The sequence below is a fragment of the Macrotis lagotis genome, chromosome 7 (assembly GCF_037893015.1).
Source record: "Macrotis lagotis isolate mMagLag1 chromosome 7, bilby.v1.9.chrom.fasta, whole genome shotgun sequence".
NCBI classification, from domain to species: Eukaryota; Metazoa; Chordata; class Mammalia; order Peramelemorphia; family Peramelidae; genus Macrotis; species Macrotis lagotis.
Window position 1 is genome coordinate 221,598,345 of NC_133664.1, and position 13,132 is coordinate 221,611,476.

Genomic DNA, 13,132 nt, shown 5'->3' on the forward strand with positions numbered 1-13,132 from the left:
TGGGTGAATGAAGGTTCACAGCACTCCCACACACAACAGTCCCTAACACTCCACTATCTCCTCTTTCCTTACCAGGACAAATCCTTCTGCATGAGTACTTGATCTCATCCTTTCCTAATCTTTCCAGCAAGTTGCCCTCACCATCATTCCTATTCTCTCTTATCTTTATCTACTAGCTCCTTCATATGTTTTAAACACATCCATGTGTTTGTTCCCTATTCTTAAAAAAACCCAAATTGGTCCAACTATTCTACTAACTATAATTCTATATTTTTCATCTTTGTTGTGGCTCAACTTATTGAGAGTTGTCTCTACTTTCTATTCTTTTTTTTCCTTAGGTTTTTGCAAGGCAAATGGGGTTAAGTGGCTTACCCAAGGCCACACAGCTAGGTAATTATTAAGTGTCTGAGACCGGATTTGAACCCAGGTACTCTGACTCCAAGGCCGGTGCTTTATCCACTACGCCACCTAGCCACCCCTCTACTTTCTAATTCTTTTAGTTTATTCTAAGACATCTGTTAAATAGCTTTGGACCTCATTATTCAATTGTAGTTATCAGTTATGTCTTTTTTTCTCTAGTTATCTCTTAATTGCTAGATAAGAAAGAGGAAAATGATACAAATGATAAAAGCATTTGTAGCTGCTATATATTTGGTATGTCAGAGAACTGGAAACTAAGGAGTTGTCTATCAGTTGAAGAATGAATAAATTATGGGATATGAATATAATGAAATATTGTGCCATAAGAAATTACAAAAAGGATTATTTCATAAAAATCTGGGAAAACTTGAATTGATGCAGAATGAAGTGAATAGAGCTGGAAGGAAAATGTATACAGTAACACAATTTTGTAAAGACAAATAACTTTGAAAGAATTAAAAAAATTCTAATTAATGTCACTTCCATCTATTTTGGGGGGGGAGTTTTTTTGTTTTTATTTATTTTTGAATTTTACAATTTTCCCCTAATCTCACTTCCTTCCCCCTATCCCCCACAGAAGGCAATCTGAGAGTCTTTACATTGTTTCCATGCTATATATTTATCTAAATTGAATATGTTGAAAGAGAAATCATATGCTTAAGAAAAAAATAATATATAAGAGATAGCAAAATTACATAATGGGATAACGGTTGTTTTTTTATTTAATTAAAGGAAATAGTCTTTGGTCCTTGTTCAAACTCTACAATTCTTTCTCCGGAAATGGATGGTATTCTTCATCTCAGATACCCCAAAATTATCCCTGATTATTGCACTGATGAAATGAGCAAGTCCTTTAAGATTGATCATCAACCCCATGTTGCTGTTATGGTGTACAATGTTCTTCTGGTTCTGCTCATCTCACTCAGCATCATTTTATGCAAATCCTTCCAGGCTTCTCTGAATTCCCATCCCTCCTGGTTTCTAATAGAACAGTAGTGTTCCATAACATACATATACCATAATTTGTTCAGCCATTCCCCAATTAATGGACATTCACTCAATTTCCAATTCTTTGCCACCACAGACAGGGCTGATTGAATATTTTTGTACAAGTAATGATTTTACCCTTTTTCATGATCTCTTCAGGATATAGACCCAGTAACTTCCACCTACTTTGATTAGTATAACTTCCCTCTATGGCTCCAGAGGATAGATAAGGAAGCATGCTACCCAATTCTTGACAGAGAATAAACTTATGGCCAGTGTGGAAATCAATTTTGCTTCACTATGTATTGTTATTGTAAGATTTTTTTTTCTTCTTTTGAGGTGAGGAGGGGGAAGGAAAGAAAATGTGTTTATTAGTGGAAGAAAAATTTTTGAACTGTTTAAGATATCTGAAGAGAAAGCATCTTGATATTCCTCAAATACCTGAAGAAATCAAATTCTGACTCTTATAGAAAAAGATCTAATTCTTTCCTCTTTTCTTGCTCTTATTTCCTCTTATGATTTTTTCTCATAATGCAGAATATGTAGAGATACCCACTGCTAAAGTTAGTGCCTCTGGAAAAACTGATCTTGACTTGTATATTATTAAAATGAGAACCTGTAAAAAAATTTTTTTAAAAATGAGAACCTGTTAGGACAAAATGATAATGATATAAACTACTATAACTCTAAACAATAATCTTTAATTGTAGAAGAAAACCTTTTTTTTTGTTTGTTTTTTGTTTGTTTTTAGGTTTTTGCAAGGCAATGGGGTTAAGTGGCTTGCCCAAGACCACACAACTAGGTAATTATTAAGTGTCTGAGACCGGATTTGAACCCAGGTACTCCTGACCCCAGGGCCGGTGCTTTATCCACTACGCCACCTAGCCACCCCAGAAGAAAAACTTGTATATCTCCTTTTTAAGTATCCCAGATTTCCTTATATTTTATATCATGGGAAATATAGTTCCTAATGATATTTCAGTAAGATTATTTATACTTTAATTTTATAATACTTGTTGGCAAGTTCAGTAACTTTTTATATCTTTTGTCAAAGAAATTTCACATCTTTCAGTTTTAATCAAACACATTTTTGTCAACAGTTTCTCAAATATTGGTCATAGTAACAAATCAATCCACAGAAACAATTAAGTTATTAACACTATGTTAAGCATTCTTGGGGGTTCAAGGAAGACAGTGATCCTGTTTTTAAAAAAAGCTTTCAGTGTGGTTTAAGAAACAAAACTCTCTATTGGTTCTGAAATCGTATTGATGTGGGCATTGCCTCATACCCCAAATGATGCCTGCTTATTCTTATGTCTATATCCTTCCATTATATTCTTCAGCATGCAATGATTGGATACTTTCCTCATTTTCTTTTGACATTATGAAGATAATAGAGTTCATAAACCGTCCTTTGATTTTCTCATACTCTCATCTATTTACTAGACAGTTTTCCTTTCCTTTAAAACATTTTTATGACTTTTTTATTCTATTTCTCCTTTATAATACCTTGTTCATCATTGGTTGTAATACTCCTTTCTGTTATTCTTTGTGTGTTACTCAATTTCGTTTTGGTAACTCTGGCATTCTACAAGTCAACTTGTGGCAATATCATATAGCAATACCAGAAGATAGTAGTATTAAAAATATAGTTATCTATTTTATAATGAAGCAATTCTTGAAAAGCAATTCATCCTTTTCTCTTCTTCCTCTGTAATTCTGAGCCCAATTCATTTTCTATTTGCAATAATTTTATGTTAAATGCATATATGCACATACTGCCAGACATATGCTACAGATTGTTAATCCAGTTGCATATCATAATCTGGAAAATAGATTTTTCAGCCTGGTAAGTGCATATGAAAAGATTCTCCTATATGGGTCACATGTATTTGAATTTGCAATACTTGAAATTCAGCTCAATGAAGATATGTAGTGTGAATTTAAATAATGCAACCAATTCAGGGAGAGTCCTTATTTGTACTAATCAGTACCTAGTTGAATTCATCTACTTGATTATTACTGTGTAGATATTTAAGTTGAACTTGTTTGAGTGGTTATTAAGTTTGTCAGATTTCTATGAAGTGTTTCATTTGCAAAATGTCGTTTGCAAACAATAGCATCTGGAAGATTTCATTCTCTCCATTACTTGGACTCTGTGCTTTATCAATTCTGTCACTTTGATGCTTTAATGAACTTATTGCTCCCTGATTTCAATGCTTGAAGATCAGAAGATTATTAGAGGGTATTTTTGTTGTATAGTTCCAAGGAATCTTACGTAAATTTGACATGTATTTGAGAGATGCGTCATAATCAGTAAAAAATAAATACAGTGGAATCTTGTATTTTATCTTTCAATCAGTCTTTTGTTCATAAAGATGTGATTTATCATAAGCAAATCTGTTCCTTTCTCAGTCTTCATTAATATCCTTGAATATACTCATATATTTTAAAAAATGTTCCTTTTCTCTTATGAATTTGACAAACACCAACATTTCAGTATATAGAGGAACAGAAAAAAACAATTCATTTATGAAATTGTGAATTTTATTGTGTCTAGATTATTTTTATGACATTTTAAATTGATAGGAAAACAGAGAAGCAGGACATACATACACACACACACACACAATAAAATTGAATGATACAAGATTCTTTTCTTTTTTTTTTCTTTTATTTAAGGTTTTTGCAAGGCAAATGGGGTTAAGTGGCTTGCCCAAGGCCACACAGCTAGGTAATTATTAAGTGTCTGAGACCGGATTTGAACCCAGGTACTCCTGACTCCAAGGCCGGTGCTTTATCCACTATGCCACCTAGCTGCCCCATATACAAGATTATTTTTGAAGGAAAGTATTAATTGATAAATCAGTGGCATAAAGTTAAGTGCTACATTAAAGCTGTATTAGAGCATTATCACCAAAAATTATGAAATGCTGCTTTATATTTGTACAGACAAAAAAAGATTGGTAAAGGAAAGGGTTTTATCTAAAGCTTAAGTTTTAACTTGGCATCCTTGGACCTCTTGGGATCTGTGGATAAATTTGAAGGGTCTTTAAAGTTGAATGGGAAAATTATGTCTTTTTTTTTTTCAAAAAAATTTCCTTTGTAATCCTATATATATATATATATATATACATATGTATATGATTTTAGCTATTTAAAAACATAATTCTGAGAAGGGGTCCATAGACTTCAGCAGATGGCCATGACAAAAAAAAAGTTTAAAAACCCCTGATCTCTAGTTAAGTTATATGAATAGAAGCAAAAAGATTAGGACTTGACAAAGTAAAAACTGCACCATAACAACTTATAAATAACTTTTTTCTTATGGTGATTTTCAGGTCAGCTTCTCCCAAGCATGGCTTCACCATTATGAATAGATTGAGCATGGAAAACAGAACTGAACCCATCACTAAAGACCTGGATTTCCAACTTCAGGATCCTTTTCTTCTATATAGGAATGCCAGATGTGAGTAGTTCTCCAAATACACTAAGTAGTTGTTTCTTTTGATGTCCTAATGTGTGTTTTTAAATTACACTATAGAAACCTTTGCTATTTTATTTCAGTGGTTCAGATGGTCAGCAGTGATTAAAATTTGGGCAATGCCTATCTGATTTGTTCACTCATCTTTATAGATCTTTCTTAGAATTCTATACACATGTATCAAGGATACCTTCAATGAAAATATCAAACGGATACAGGAATCTTTAGCAAACATTTTTCCACAGCAGGACTCATCCTTGTTCTATTACAAAATAGTCATAAATTTTTTTTCAAGGGCATTTGATTTATCAAAGCAAAACACAGGGCGGCTAGGTGACGCAGTGGATAGAGCACCAACCCTGGAGTCAGGAGTACCTGAGTTCAAACCTGGCTTCAGACACTTAATAATTGCCCAGCTGTGTGGCCTTGGGCAAGCCACTTAACTCCATTTGCCTTGCAAAAGTCTTAAAAAAAAAAACACAGTCCTGAAAGTAAAAAGACCTGATGATTCTTCTTTCCCCATATCTCCCACATCTCCCTATTTCTTTCTGCTCATAACACCAACACCCTAATTCAGTCTTTTATCACCTCCCACCATGACCTTTTGCTTTAGCATCTTGGTTGATTTCCCTTTCTCTGTTCCCTGCTCTCCCAAATTCATCTTCCACTCAGCTTCCAAAGTGATCATCTAAGGCATAGATCTAACCTCTTACGGCATATTTAATTAGGGAATAACTTCTTCCTTGAAAAAATTTAAAAGGAGACAATTTAAATATTATGATAATAAGCTTCCTGCAATTATATCACTTTATCTTTTGGTACCATCATGGATTTAATTAGCCTAATATTGTCTGAGTCAGGTGAATTCTTGCTTAGGAAACAGAGACACATATAACAAAAAATAAAATTAGTTATAACAGAAAATGTAGATTTTAGCAGGTGACACTCCATCCTGGCTAAGCATCACTGTGATATTCAATATAGAGTGCCTTTTTGAATGCTCTGTTGGACTGTATAAGTGAAAAATAAAATCCAAAATTGTTTTTTATTTTATAATTAAAAATTTTGCAACACATCAAACATAGCAAATTGAATCAGTTAACTGAATAAACCTGGTTGAATTTTAATTCAAATAATTATATCCTACCAAAAGAATTTGTCCTTTTTTTTTTTCAATCCACTGTTGTATCTTCTCACAAGTTATATTTGACCATAGCCCAGGAAGATAAGCGACAATTTGCAAAGAATAAGAATATATATGTATATGAATGTGACTCTCATATGTGTATATATTTATATAAAAACATTTGCATGGTTAATAACCTTGTAAGTAGGTTTTTTTTTAACTCTACTAACCTATAAATATTTTTCTTTATATTCCTAAGGCCAAGAAATTGTCTTTTTTTTTTTTTACTATGTCCCACAAGATACCCAAAGTATAGTAGTAATAGCCCTACATTACTTGTTGAATGAGTAATTATAAATTTGGTGATATAAAAATTGTATTTGGCTTTAGAATTTTTAAGTTTCTCTATAGAATCAATGTAGTGTAATCGATAAAGAACTAGCCTTGAAGTCACCTATTAAATATGTATAGATTTGTCCCACATTGTTATATGATGTAGTACTTCATACTTTAGAGTTAATGTCATCATATTGTAAAGACATGACTCAGAAACTAACTAGTTTAGCTTTCCTTAGGGAGCCTCTTCCTCAGAATTCCTTTTTGTTCCCCATGACCTGCTGAAATAGTATCACTTCCTATCACAAAAATATGAACTGAGCTATATAGTTCACCCTTTAGCTTGATGGTGGAATTGATTTAAGTGTTTTGGTCATAAAGACCTTCTGTTAGCCTGCATGCTATAGGAATAAAAATAAAAAGATCTCAAATTTTGTCAGGATAGGATTTTATCATCTATCCTGCTTAGTCATGTTAGGAAAAAAATTCAATACAATACTATCTTTTGTTGAGAATTGATTGCATTTTTCCAGATTGCTTAGTGTTATCATACTGGCATGAAAGTGAATAGTGACAACAAATGTCTGATTTACATTTTCCCTTGGAATATTTTTCTCCCTTGATAGGATCTGCACCATTGTATCAGGATTATTTAAATATGTTTACTTGAATTTATGAGAAATAAGGATTAAAGAGATTAGCAATTCAAATCCATTACAAATTTTGAGGCAATACACCAAGTATATAATATAATTAGGAAAAGGAAGACAATGGACAGCCAAATCCAATTTATATTTTTAAACAAATGCTTTTATATAGTTTTTGTTTTTAAATCATCTAAATTTCTTGCTATATCCCTCTTCTTTTATCCAAGTGAAAAATCTTTTAAGATTTTTAAAGAAAAAGAGGAAGATAAAAAAATCAGCAAATCTGAGTAGTATATTAAAAAAATCTGATATGTCATGTTCCAAATCCATCAATCTTCCCTACTCTGCCAAGAAGTTGGAGAGAAGTTTCTTATAGCTCTTCTACAGAGCCAAATTTTTTCTTTTGAATTTTTCAGCATTCATAGTCAATTACTAATGCAGTAGTTCTTTCTGTTTACATTATTATCATCATTGTGTAAATTTTTTTCTTGGCTCTTCTTTTTCCCTCAATGCATGTAAGTCTTTCCATGTTTCTCTGTTTTCATCATATCCATCATTTCTTACAGCACAATAATATTCCTTTATATTCATGTGTCACAATTTATCTGTTTTCCAATCAGTAGACATCTACTTTGCTTCTAATTCTTTTCTACCACAAAAAGTACTTCTATAACTTTTTAGGTATTTTTGTCTAGCATTTCAAATTTTTAAAAGCCCTTTAGAGAATTCTCAAGAAACATGACAGTAGATCTTTGAAATCAGAAAAACCTGGTTCAAATATGACCTGATATGTACCTGGTTCAAGTATGACCTGGACAAGTCACTTAGTGCCCTAGATAAATCCTCTTTAGTGGAGTTAGCTTCCTCTTATCATTAAATCAATCAATATGAATTTATTGTATTGGGCCAGTAGTAGGCCCTGAGGATAATAAAGACTGAAGTGGAAGCAGTCTCTACCCTCAAGGAACTTGCATTTAAGCTGGGGGGAACTACACATAAAAAGATACAGAATAGATAAAGAGGCACTTTGGGGAGTGGGGAGGAGGCAAGGCAATGATATGTGGCCCATTAGCAAAGGTTTCATTAGAAAAAATGGAACTTTGGCTTTCAAGAGAGAGGTAGGAACCAACAGAAAGGTGGTTTGGTTGGATCCCATAGTGTACAAACCAGCTGGAAGGTCAAGTGGGACCTGGCTTTGGAGGAGGACTTGGATTGAATCTTCAGGAGTACAGTAGATGAGTGTGGAGGCATATGACTAGGGATTGTGACCTTAGGATAGTCAGTTTCTCAACTCAGGGAGAAAGGAAATCCTTGAGACAGGGCTAAGAGGCGACTGAAATAATTTAAGTGATAGTTGATGAAAGCCTGAACTAAGGTTGCAGCTGGATGAGTAAGACCATGGATGCAAGATGTAGTGGGACCAATGAGAGGAAGGAGGTCAGAGATGACCCAGAGAGTAGAAACAGGGAAGTCAGAAGAGAAGAAAAGATGATGAGTTCAATTTTTTGACTTGTTGAATTTGAGATAAACACAGGACAGAGCTTTTGGAGGGCAGAGACTGTTGTTGCCCCTCTTTGTATCTGCCAGAGCTTAATTGCCTTCAAAATTTCTAGTTGGCTAGACTAGAACTAATTTAGAAGTCATCAGCATAGGGATAATAATTAAATTCTTGTGAGATAATGAGGTCACAAAAGAGAGTGAAGAGAGAGAAAAGAAAAGGACCCAAGACAGACCCTTTGGGTACAGTCAGGGATCATTTTATGAATAATGATCCAGCAAAGGAAATTGAGTATTTGAACTCCTTATTCTCAGCCTGTAGTACTTTTTCCTTTGTCCTGAAAGCTCTCTGGATTTTCTATATGATGTTCTTGGAAATATTCATTTTGAACTTTCTTTCAGGAGATGACTGGTAGATTTTTTTTGTATTTTCATATTTTGCCCTATCATTCTAAGAATTCTGGGCAGTTTTCAGTTAAACTTCCAGAAAATAGGTTATCTAGGCTTTTTTGATTATAATTTTCAGATCATCTGATAATTCATAGATTATTTTTCTTTAGCCTGTTTTCCAAAGCAACTTTTTAAAAATATTATATTACTTAGATTTTCTTGGTTTTATTTTCATTCGTTTGGTTTGTTTTGCTTTCTTATCTTCTTTTGGGTTTTCTGTCTGGTCCATTATAATTTTTCTGAGCATTCAGTTCATTGGTAAGTTTTTCTACTGTTTGTTGTAAGCTATTGTTTTCTTTCCTCCTTAGCTTTTCCATTTTGAATCTCTTATTTAATTTCTTCCAGGTTCTCCTGAAGTCCCTTTAGTCAGAACATTTTTTTTTCCCACAGACCTTACTTAGATTTGAGATTGCTCTTGCCTTGTTCATCCCTTGAGTATTTATCAAACTAAAATATTTTCTCAGGGTAGTTCAAATATTCCTTGGTTTGCTCATGGGAAGCTTTCTTTTTTGGTAAAACTCTGAATCTGAATTTTGTGCATAGTTCCTTAGTATAGGGGATTCCAAGGACTCTGCCTGGAGTTTCCCTCTTGTCACAGGCTCTCTCTGCTGGAGGAAAACCTGGGGTCCTTCCCCTGATTCTACCCTTATAACTTTGGATTTCAGGGACTATTTGGACTGCATTTTGCTTTCGTCCCACACTTTGCACTGGACCTTCTTTGAAGCATGCCTAGAGCTCCCTGTTTTCCCTACTAGGCTAAGGTTGACCCCAGGCTCTGCTTCCTAGAATGCTTTGTTGGAATGCCCCAAGGCATTCTGCCCCTTCAGAGCAGAGTTCAAGCCATAGTCATGGGTTTGAAGAAACATCTTATCCTTTCTTAGCTGGACATAAAGTACCATACTGGGTCTACTCAGAATATTCCAAATTACTCTTCTAAACTGGGCTTGGCTAATACTGATCTCAGACAGGAGTTCTGTGAGTACCCCGAAGGTTCCTAGGGTCCAGAGTATGTTCTGTCATATAAACTTAGCTATCTGCATACTTAATTTGTCTCTCATAGGATCTCTCTAGGACTCTGGTGTTGCCTTTCTCTAAACCTAGATTGATTGGAAGAATGTAGATGTGATTCAGAGTTGGTCATCTCTAATCCCCAGAATGTTTTCAGAGAATTTAGGATCCACAGTCTCCCTAGGATTTTTTTGGATACATCCCAAAAGCTTGGGCTGCTGTTTTCTTCTTTCTCTTTGATGAAATTTTCTGTTTCTATTGTTTATTCTTTGACTCACAAATTTAATCTTTAAGTTTTAATCCTATCTTCAGAGGCCCTTCACTGAGCATAATTTTATTGAATGTGGTCAATAAAGTATATGTTTTTTTTAACATTTCTGCTAATGCAGATTCTTATTAGGTTATAATGTCTTAATACATCATCAGTCTTTGTAAATGTGCCACATAGTAAATGAGAAATATACTTCTCCCTTTCTATTCCCATTCAGTAATTGTTAGACATCTAACATACCTATCTTTTCTTGTTTTTTTTTCTAGATTTATCAGTCTGAAAGAGATTCATTCAAATCTCTAGCCTTCATATTGTCATTATGTAGTTTTTTCCTTTAACACATTGAATACTCTGCCATTCAGCATATTTATATTTTGTATTGATTTTTTTTGTTTTATATCTTGACTTTAAACATGTTTTTCTTTTTTTTGGAAGATTTTATTTTGAGTTTTACAATTTTCCCCGGATCTTTCTTCCCTCCCCCTCACCCCCCCCCCCCCCAGAATTCAGTTTGTCAGTCTTTACATTGTTTCCATAGTATACATTCATCCAAATTGAATGTGATAAGAGAGAAATTATATCCTTAAGGAAGAAACAAAAAACATGAGAGATAGTAAGATCAGACAATAAGATATGAGGGGTTTTTTTTTTAAATTTTAGGTAATAGTGTGGTCTTTGTTCAAATTCCACAGTTCTTTCTCTGGATAAGGATGGTATTCTCCATTGCAGAGAGGCTTCAGTAATTGAAGCAGTCCATTCCACTTCCCCTTTTTTCCTCCTTCCTCTAGTCTTTGATTAACAATATTTAACCTTCTTTCTTTCCTTTTAATTCCCTTTCTGGGTCAGATAATGAAACAAGATGGAGACTGGAGATTTCTCTGATCCTCATGACTTCTCAAACATACCCAAAATAGGAATTATGTACCAGAAATAAAATAATTTCTCCATGGTCTAGGACACTAAGAACTCGTATTGAGGTTAAAAACTTGATGAACTAACATAGAGAATGCTAATCCCTAATGCCTAACACATTACCTTCTCCCTCACCAAGCACCATGCCTGTATAGACTGCACAGGCTAACTCATGGGCTTGCAAAAGAACTTAACTCAGTCCCTATCCTCTTCTCATTGCCTTAGAAAACCAAAAGATAGAGGCTTGTTCTGACTGAATCAGCATTGAGGTAGCTCTGTGCTACAGTAAAGCTCAGCAAGAAGAACTGAGAAACGGAGAAACAGAAAACTGGGATAGGACCCCATTGTGTATGACCTCTGAGTCTTAGGTAAAGGGCCCAGAATCTAGCCGAGTCAAGTCTTTCCTCTAGAAGTCACTGGGACCAAAGACTGAGGCCAGGGAGACATAAATTAATGAGAAAAGACAAATTACCAAAGTCTTCAGGAGATAAAACTCAGTTGAAGACTTTGAATATAGGCAGATAAACCAAAAGGGAAGATTTTAATAACATAAAGGCAAATGGCATCCAGATCAGTTTGAGTCCAGATATTTATAAATAAATAGTATAAAAGTATTGGAAAATGAATTGAGACTTGATGAGGTCAAGGAACATGTAGAAAACATAGAACCATAATATAATACTCTAAATGACTTAAAAAAACAAGAATTGTGAAAATAAAATGTATTATCCCTGTGACAGAAATAATTGACAGAATATAAATTATTGGATCCATGGTTGCAAAAATATTTTGATCTTGAAGACAGGATACATAGGAGAAAGCTAAGGAAAATAATTCTCCTAAGAATAACATGACAAGTCAAAAAACCTTTTAATCTTCCCTTTATAATGTTCTCTCCAAAATTAGGGTTCCATAAATGTTATATTATTAAGCAGTTTTACTATCTTAAACTTTATTTTTCTTCCTTAAGGATATGATTTTTCTATCATCACATTCAACTGAGATCAATGTATAACATGGAACCAATGTAAAGACTAACAAAATGCCTTCTGTGGGGGGAGGGAAGCAAGAATGGGGAAAAATTGCAATACTCAATAAATAAAATCTTTCTTAAAAAAATAAAAATTTTAAAATTAAAAAAAACTAGGGTTCCATTCAGTTGTCCCTTCTTTCATAACCTCCTCCCCTTCCCTTCTTCTCATTTCCTTCTTAAATTTAATGAATTTTAATGTATTTCTGTAGAGTTCATATGAAAGTGAGGTTCCATTTTCTCATTATTTATAGTTGTCTTCTTGAATTCCCTGATTCTGTGAAATAGATAGTTTCATCTCTTTCCTTATGTTTTTACTTTTACCATTCTCTTTATTTCTACCTTAAGAATCATTAAAATAGAGGGAAAAAAACCCATCCTGAGAATATCTGATTGTTTTGTTACCTATCTTTGTGACACTTAAAGACATTAGAGGTCTGAGGGAATTCTTCTTTTTTCTTTTCCTATCAGAATACAAATATTTCTTCATCCTGTTGTTTTTGTTTAGTCATTTTCAGAAATGTCAAATGTTTTATGATCCCTTATGGGGATTTTCTTGAGAAAGATACTAGAGTGGGTTACAATTTCCTTTTTCAGCTCATTTTATAAATGAGGAGACTGAGATGAATAGGGTTAAGTGACTTGCTCAGAAATATTTGAGGCTGAATTTGAACCTAGGCCTTGCTGATTTTTTCCACTGTGCCACCTAACTGCCCTCTTTTCATTTAGTCCCTTTCCAGTTTCCTAAATGAATTTACTTTCTATATTTCTCTTTACTCTTGTTCACATTTCAAAATTTATATTCAGATAATTGATATGGTACTAGAAATACTATTTATAGCTATAAGGCAAAGAAAAAATTAAAAGAATAAGCATTATCAAAGAGAAATAAAAATTAGCACTTTTTTGCAGCTGATATGCTGGTTTATTTAGAGAAACTAAAAATTTAATTGCAATAATAACA

The 13,132-nt window shown here is 33.6% G+C and overlaps 2 protein-coding genes across 16 annotated transcripts in view; one reads left to right on the forward strand and one right to left on the reverse strand.

Moving 5' to 3' along the window:
• The window catches only part of CACNA1C (calcium voltage-gated channel subunit alpha1 C), a 970,192-nt gene that overhangs the window by 942,159 nt on the left and 14,901 nt on the right, over positions 1-13,132 (reverse strand). The gene's annotated exons all lie outside the window — the stretch shown is intronic.
• Positions 1-13,132, forward strand: part of DCP1B (decapping mRNA 1B) — a 100,808-nt gene that overhangs the window by 20,010 nt on the left and 67,666 nt on the right. For 8 of the 14 annotated variants that reach the window (XR_012470235.1, XR_012470236.1, XM_074194984.1 and 5 more), the window contains exons 3-4: positions 2,159-2,209; positions 4,749-4,876. Coding sequence is in view for 12 of the 14 variants with exons in the window: in XM_074194984.1 (XP_074051085.1) it covers positions 2,159-2,209; positions 4,749-4,876 (179 nt within the window). In the remaining 2 variants the exon portion in view is untranslated. The remainder of the gene's footprint in view (positions 1-2,158; positions 2,210-4,748; positions 4,877-13,132) is intronic. The other 6 variants (XM_074194982.1, XM_074194983.1, XM_074194986.1 and 3 more) reach the window with 1 other exon arrangement.